We start from the raw sequence: 8,282 nt of genomic DNA on the forward strand, positions 1-8,282 counted from the left end.
TCCGAGACAGGGTTTCTCTGTATAGTCCTGGCTGTCCTGGAACTCACTTTGTAGACCAGGCTGGCCTTGAACTCAGAAATCTGCCTGCCTCTGCCTCCGGAGTGCTGGGATTAAAGGTGTGTGCCACCACGCCCGGCTAGTTTTTTTGTTTTTGTTTTTGTTTTTTTTAAGATGGGGTTTTCTATATAACTCATGCTGGCCTGGAATCTGCCCAAGCTTTGCCTCACAAATGCTGTTATTAAAGGCAAGCAGAACCACACCTGGCTATTTAGGTATTAACATATTCAAATAGATACCACTGAATATGTTAGAATGTGCGGTGGAGACTGAAGGTGTAGCTCAGTGGTAACATTCTTGCCTAGCATGCAGAAAGCCTTGAAGTCGTAAATACAGCATATACGCGATGAAAAGGCGAAGAACTGACACACACTGTATGTGGAAAACCTTGAGAGCGTGCCTCATCCTCTTTAACTTTTCATATGAACCAGTCAGAATAGGGTGATGAGAGGGTTTTGAACTCGGTTGTGGTGATGGCTGTACAAATCTGCCAGTATGCTGAAAGCCACTGGCTTGCTCTCATTATGTGGGTGAAGTGCATGAAAATTGCATATTGATAAGGCTATTTTTTTTAAATGAACAAGCCCAGTTTGGTTTAGTCACCTGGAAGATATTTTCTGTGGTGTCTGACACAGCCCTCCTGCCTTTGGACAAGCATGCCATGGTATTTGCATACTCTCCAGTGATCTGTTTATGAGCATATGACGACCCTAGCTTCAGGGCAGCCTTTGATTCAGACTGGTGCACTATATGTAGGGGACAAAAAGCACTATTGTCTGCTTAGGGCCAGCCCTGACCCATTGACAGGGTGGCCAAGAGGAGATAAGGAGTTGGCGAGGGAGGAGTGAGGCAGGTGCAGTGGTCATGGGAGTCTTGCAGCTCTGACTCACTAGAAATCAGATTGCTGCTTTATTTATACACGTTTCACAGAACAAAGACAGACTAATGATCATCCACGAAGCGCAGATTAGATTAGTTTTCTCTGATTTTTTTTTAATCACACGTTCAGGGTTACAAGTTCGGTCGCAATTAGAAAGTACATATAGAACAGACTTTATTTTTAATATTAGCCCTAAACTTCAGTTCAAATAATCTACAGAATGTCTCCGCTAAAGCAAGCACATTTATTATATGCAGCTTGCTTTTAGGAAGGCAGCATTTGCAGGTTTGTTTGTTTGATTGTTTTAGATTTATTTATTTATCATGTATACTGTGTTCTGCTTGCATGTATGCCTGCAGGCCGGAAGGGCACCAGATCTCTCATTATAGATGGTTGTGAGCCACCATGTGGTTGCTGGAAATTGAACTCGGGATCTCTGGAAGAACAGCCAGTGCTCCTAACCTCTGAGCCATCTCTCTAGCCTAATATTTGCAGTTTATAAAGCATCTCAGACAAACAGAAAGCATCTGAACCAGTCTTTTTATGAACAGCAAATACAAACAGCTAACTCCTTTTATGAATCATTTCACCGTCTACACTCTAAAGTAGGAAAAGGTTATTTTAGTCAATCCATCTTATTTACTGACTTCTATTCCTCCTGGATGCACTCTGTACAACCCCCTTTCTTTAAACTACATTTTCAGAGAGCATATCATAAAAAGAAGCAAGGATCTGTTACTAATTCTCTTCGTCAGAATTGTCAACTATCTCTCTTTACCCTGTGCCAATCATACTGTTTGAATTTGCTTAGCTGCGGATACCCCAAGAAGATTCCTGGAATCATGGCCTCATTACAAATTCCTAGCTTTTGCTTATCTAAGTGTCTGAGACAGATTTCCTATTCCTGCACAAAACATCATGACCAGGAAGCAAGTTGGGGAGGAAAGGGTTTATTCAGCTTACACTTCCACATTGCTGTTCATCAAAGGAAGTCGGAACTGGAATTCACACAGGGTAGGAACTTGGAGGCAGGAGGACATGCAGAAGTCATGGAGAGTGCTTATTACTGGCTTGCTTCCCCTGGCTTGCTCAGCTTGCTTCCTTATAGAACCCAGGACTACCAGCCCAGGGATGGCACCACCCACAATGGGCTGGGCCCTCTACCCTTGATCACTGATTGAGAAAATGTCTTACAGCTGGATCCCATGGAGGCATTTCCTTAAGGGAGGTTCCTTTCTCTGTGATAACTCCAGCTGTGTCAAGTTGTCACACAAACCCAGCCAGTACACTGAGCTTATCAGAATCTTCAAGGCATAAGACTAATATGTGGCTAGTGGCTAGATAAAGTTAGTTCCATAAAAGCAGAAAAAGACATAAAACGAGTCACAATGCAGAAAGTCTCCAAGAACACAACACACAGAGATCAAAACCTAAAACTGAGAGACAGAATGACAGCAATCTCAGCATTCCACTCAGCCTTGCTGGAACTGTGTCAAGCAGCTATGCTAGCTTAATGACTTTTGCTATTTCCAGGGGATGTGGCTGTTTAAACTGTCCCTGCCCTGTACTGCTAGAGGACCGAGGTATTACTAACTGCTGCTTTGTTAAAAGTTTTCACCTCAACTTTCCTGTATCCCACAGAAATTAAAATAGGAATTGGTAAATGAACTGTGTACTCACAGTTTGACCACACACTCTGCCTTTCCTCTAGCAGGGTCACAATGGTACAGGAAAGTCTGGGCATGGTGGGGTGCATGGCAACCCCATTAGGGAAATGCAGAAAAAGGGATCAGGAGTTCATAATCAGTCTGGCCTACATAGCAAGTTTCAGGCCAGCCTGGGCTAATTGAGATCCCCATATTTCATGATCATGATCCCTCCCAAACATAAAAAATGTATGAATTTATGTAGAAAAGATAAAAGATAAAAGATAAAAGATAAGCTAGGAAATATACACATTAACTGAGACAGGGTAACTTATCCAGTCTGGTCTTGAGCGGAAGGGTACTTGGGTTCCAGGCTGTTTTCTATTAACAGAATTTTAAAGGATCTTTTATTTACCTTGTAACATTTTCATACATATAAATGAGATCTCTTGATGATATTGATCCCTAACTCTCTTTCCCACTCCCCCAAGCACCTTCAGCATATCCTCTCCCTCTTCATGGCTCCTCCTCCTTTTTGTAATCCACTGAATCTAATTAGTGCTGCTTGTTACAATGTTGATAGATCTTGGCTTGATACTGTGTAGGTCATCATTGCTACAGAATGTTCATGAGTACAGTGGCCATGTTTCATAACACTCTTCTTGATCCTCTGGTTGTTATATTTTTTTAAAAAAAACTTTAAAAGTATTTATTAGCTTTTAGCTTATGTGTGTATATCACGTATGCATGGTTGCCCATCGAGGCTGGAAGGGGGAGTTGGATTCCTGGAGCTAGAGTGACAGTGCTTGTGAACCACCTGATGTGGGTGCTCAACTGGGAACTGAACTTCAGTCCTCTGGAAGAGCAACATGAGATCTCTCCACTCCATGGATCTTACACTCTTTCCCTTCCCTCTCCTTGATGTTCTCTGAGCATTGAGGGTGGGGTGGGGAGGTAGAGACAGATGCTTCTTCTTCTTCTTCTTCTTCTTCTTCTTCTTCTTCTTCTTCTTCTTCTTCTTCTTCTTCTTCTTCTTCTTCTTCTTCTAAGGCAGGGTTTCTCTGTGTAGCCCTGGCTGTCCTGGAACTCACTTGTAGACCAGGCTGGCCTTGAACTCAGAAATCCGCCTGCCTCTGCCTCCCAAGTGCAGGGATTAAAGACGTGCACCACCCACCACTGCCCGGCGAGACAGATGCTTCATTTAATGTTGTACACTCATAGGTCACTTATTCTCAGCTTGTGGACTAGTTGTGAATCTCTGTACTAATTGCTGCTCACTGCAGAAGAAGCACCTCTGGCCAAGGTTGAGAGCAGCATGAATCAGTGGGCAAAACCAAACATTTAAAAGGCAGTCTGATAACACGACAATTTAGCAAAACAGCAGAAGGTCCCTGACAGTCCTGTAGCATGTGGGAATTGACACGGAGCAATGCCACTGATAACTTTTCTCCTACAGCAGCCTGCATAGCAGCTTTTGACACTAAGCAAACTAGCCAGCAGGAGGGAAGTTTTCAAGTCAGTTCCAACTTGATTTTCTATGTCTTGTGAAACCAACTTGTTAGAAAATTTAAAACTGTGTAGAAGAAAATGGTGAGTATTAAAGACGGGCATTTTTAATGAACCAGACCAGGTAGCTCTTTGTCTCCAGGTCAGTTTCCTTGATGTAGGGTGGGATGCTTTATGTATCTTTGCTTGGGAGGGCAGCTTCAACTCCCAACTCCCAAGATCCAGTTAAACACACTAACTTAGAAAGTGAACAAGAGTGATGTTTTGTAGCTGAGGGGAGGGCATGTGCCTCTTGCCCTTTACAATATACTCCTTTCAGCTGCGGATTTATGCACAGTTCTCATCTGTGTCAGAGCCATCGCCCCCTTCCCATAGCATACAACCAGTGAGTTTTATTTCTCTATACCACCTCTACTAGCTTTGAGTGAGTAAGGGGATCGAGTACGTTGGGCGAGGACATTTTTGCCCCTCAGCCTGCTGAGTGGTTGGCCAAAACAGTGAGCCAATAGGCCAGTGGAAAGAAGACTAGAGCTATGGCGCACTCTCTGCTTTTATAAGAACCAGGAAGGATGCTTTTGGAAGACTACGCATCTCTATGGGGTTCTTGGCTCACACTGCCCCATAGTAGCTACAGCCACACCCCTCTTAAGTAGACTATGGGCGGGTCCAAACAGGAGGAGTGCTGCTCAGAGCACCTGGAGCTTGAGCGTTTCCGGGAGCCGCAACCCTACGTGGATGACACAGTGAAGGCCAAGGGTCATCCATCTCCTCTCCTCCAGTCAAGTTCCGAACGTTCACCAAGGCTGTCCGGACCTTGCCTTCCTTCCGTCTTGGCCCCTCCTCAGCTCTCCATTGGCCCCGCCCCTCGTCCCACCTCCAGCCCTACGCACACTCACTCGCTCCTTTCTACACATCCCCGCCTTCTTCCCCGCCTCTGGCCCCGCCCCGCCCGCCTCTGCTAAGGCGCCTAAGGCCAGGTCGCTGGAGGACCCTGAGCTAGCCATGGCGTCCCCCGGCCCGCGGGTGCTGGTGGTGGGCGGCGGCATCGCGGGGCTGGGCGCTGCGCAGAGGCTCTGCAGCCACCGGGCTGCTCCACACCTGCGGGTCCTGGAGGCCACCGCCGGCGCCGGGGGCCGCATCCGCTCGGAACGCTGCTTCGGTAACCGCTCCTTGGTCGACCCCAGACCCCATCTGGTTCCTGCTAAGCCAGGAAGCCTTCCTCTTTTGGCTCCCGGAGTAAAGGAACACACACCCCCGTTCACTGAGCCTGGAAAGTCAACTGCCCAAAGTTAGAGTACTCTCTAGGGAAGGCAACCTAGGGTCCCGCAGTTGCTTTGCTCAGCTTTGGGGTTCCTCGGGTTTCTCCTTAAGTGAAGGATGCCTGTACAGGCTGTCTCGCCCCTCCCCAGGAGTTCCCAAAATCTGGTCTGACCAAGCCATGCCTTTGGGAACCACTTGACCCTGAGGGATAGGACCCTTGGTCCTGGTATACAAGGGGACCGTGTGACTCTCAAGGTGTTCCTACAGTATGCTTGCGAAAGGGTGGGGCTGCTTTTTCTGGGGTTAGGGCCTCCAGGTAGCATTTCCTGTGTCCTCCTAGGTGGTGTAGTGGAGCTGGGTGCACACTGGATCCATGGGCCCTCCCAGGACAATCCTGTCTTCCAGCTGGCTGCGGAATTCGGGCTCCTGGGGGAGAAAGAATTATCGGAAGAGAACCAGCTTGTGGATACAGGAGGGCACGTGGCCCTGCCCTCCATGATCTGGTCCAGCTCTGGAAAAAGTGTGAGCCTGGAGCTGGTGACAGAGATGGCCCGTCTGTTCTATGGACTGATAGAGCAGACCCGAGAATTCCTGAATGAATCTGAAACCTCAGTGGCCAGTGTTGGAGAGTTCCTGAAGAAGGAGATAAGTCAGCAGGTGGCTGGCTGGACTGAGGATGATGAGGACACCAGAAAGCTCAAGCTTGCTATCCTCAACACCTTTTTCAACATAGAGTGTTGTGTGAGCGGCACCCACAGCATGGACCTGGTGGCTCTTGCACCGTTCGGGGAGTATACAGTGCTGCCTGGGCTGGATTGCATCTTGACTGGGTATGGGCCATAGCCCCGCCAGCTCTGTCTGTCCCTCCTGTCCAGGCAGAGGCACTAGACTGGAGAAAGGAGGGAAAAGGGGAGAGAAGAGGAGGCCTGGAGCAGGCAGGTGAGGGCACTGCCCTCCCCATTCAGAGAGATTGGTTTCTCTTTCTCCTGGTTGTGCTTAAGCAAAGATGCGTCTAGGGAATTGAGAAGGAAATATCTTGAAAGCTCATTTCTTCTGATATCCCAGGGTAGCCAGGTGTTATTCAAGGGCCTTCAGGTGCAGAGAAGCCAAGCAAGCTCCTTCCCGACGGCAGGCAGGCTTGTGCTTGCTTCTGGGAACAAAGACATTGACTGGGCGGGGCTGGTCCCCTATACCTCCCACTCATACCCCCAAATCAGGCCCAAGGCTTCTTTCTAGGAGATAGGATTTTTGATGCAGGAAGTGTACAAACCTGGGACTGGTGTGGTGGTGGGGAGCTCCGGTTCTCATGGGAACCAGTCAGTGCTGTGTTCATTGACTTATGGGACCCTCACTAGCCGGAAGGTTGATGTTAATGGTTCTGTGTTTTAAGGGGTCGCCTCCCTTTCTGGCTCTGAGCGATGCTCCTCTGGATGCTGGTGGCATCTTGGGTGGCTTATTTCTGCCAGTTACCCTTCCAGGGCCTGCTTCATGAACACATCAACTTCTGTCTCTCCTAGTGGCTACCAAGGACTTACCGACCGCATACTGGCTTCCTTGCCCAAGGATACAATGGTTTTTGACAAGCCGGTGAAGACCATTCACTGGAATGGGTCCTTCCAGGAAGCTGCTTTTCCAGGGGAGACCTTCCCTGTGTTGGTGGAGTGTGAAGATGGTGCCCGCCTGCCTGCACATCATGTCATTGTCACAGTGCCATTAGGTAGAACTCACTTACGCTGATTAAGCTGCCTGTCTATATCCCTATCCCAGGCATCACAGGCCTCTGGTTCTTCACCTTCCTTGGCTCTGGATATTTACTGAGCTGCTGAGTTCATGTTTTCATGCTAAGGGTCTCCAGGTGGATGATTGTACTCCACCATCATTTGTGGCAGTTGTAGCCATCCTGCCTCAGCTGGGGTCACCATGCTGCCTTGCCTGGCTGATACTGTTTTATATAGAGAAGCCATTATTAATAAATGCTGGTGGGAACTCAGTAGTTTTTACTTCCCTGTTTCATGTGGTGGTTTATGAAAATTTCAAAGTGCTTATGTGGCTACATTTTCGTAGATTGCAGGAGTGGCTTGTTCTTGAAGATCTAGATAGAATGACTTTTCTTCCCATGCCCTGTGTATGCGGAAACTGTCCCTGTCATGTGCCTGGGTATGGCCTTGCAGGCTTCCTGTTGTACTGATTTTCTTCCTTCCTTTTTTAAACTTTAATTTTTATTTTGAGACAGGGTCTCACTAGGTAGGCCTAGATGGCTTGGAACTCACTTTGTAAACCAAGCTTGTGTCAAACTCAGATCTACCTGTTTATGTCTCCTAAGCGCTGGGATTCAAGACCTTTTTGCTTTCATATTGGCTTCAAGCAAATGTTCTCTCCTCTGGTTTGTCTTTCATGTTTGTCTGACTTTTCTTTTTTACCTACCGAGACTCATCTAAGTGTATCCAGTGGCAGAGTGTTTGCATGGATGAGGCCCTGGGTTCAGTTTCTAGTAAAGAGCAAAACAAGCTTCCTGGTGAAATCTGTGTGGTGACTACCACAGACTGCCCCTGAGGAGTGTGACTGGCAGAGATAGAAAGTCAGGAGTGAGCTAGCTGTTCCTCAGAATCCTACTTAACTGTCCCTCTGTGACCAGGGACTCTGTAGTCTCTCTCCAATATGGTAGCAGTCAACCTTGAGTCCTGATTGCCAGGTCCAGCCTTTGGAATTTGTCTCCAGGTACCTGAATGAATGTACGAGATGTTTAGAAGCACTTTTCTCTATACAACCAGGACAAATTCTGTTGATGTAGATTCTAGTTAAAACCGAACTTATTTATTTCCTTATTTCCTTATTTTTTCTTCTTCTTCTTCTTCTTCTTCTTCTTCTTCTTCTTCTTCTTCTTCTTCTTCTTCTTCTTCTTCTTCTTCTTCTTCTTCTTCTTCTTCTTCCTC

The 8,282-nt window shown here is 47.2% G+C and overlaps 1 protein-coding gene across 2 annotated transcripts in view; it reads left to right on the plus strand.

Annotated features, from left to right (window-relative positions):
• The first annotated feature begins 5,045 nt into the window (after nucleotides 1-5,045).
• The window catches only part of Paox (polyamine oxidase), an 8,599-nt gene continuing 5,362 nt past the window's right edge, over nucleotides 5,046-8,282 (plus strand). For both annotated transcript variants that reach the window (XM_021203408.2, XM_021203418.2), the window contains exons 1-3: nucleotides 5,046-5,248; nucleotides 5,690-6,179; nucleotides 6,867-7,066. In XM_021203408.2, the coding sequence (XP_021059067.1) occupies nucleotides 5,092-5,248; nucleotides 5,690-6,179; nucleotides 6,867-7,066 (847 nt within the window). In that variant the 5' untranslated portion in view covers nucleotides 5,046-5,091. The remainder of the gene's footprint in view (nucleotides 5,249-5,689; nucleotides 6,180-6,866; nucleotides 7,067-8,282) is intronic.

Source organism: Mus pahari, chromosome 1 (assembly GCF_900095145.1).
Source record: "Mus pahari chromosome 1, PAHARI_EIJ_v1.1, whole genome shotgun sequence".
NCBI lineage: Eukaryota > Metazoa > Chordata > Mammalia > Rodentia > Muridae > Mus > Mus pahari.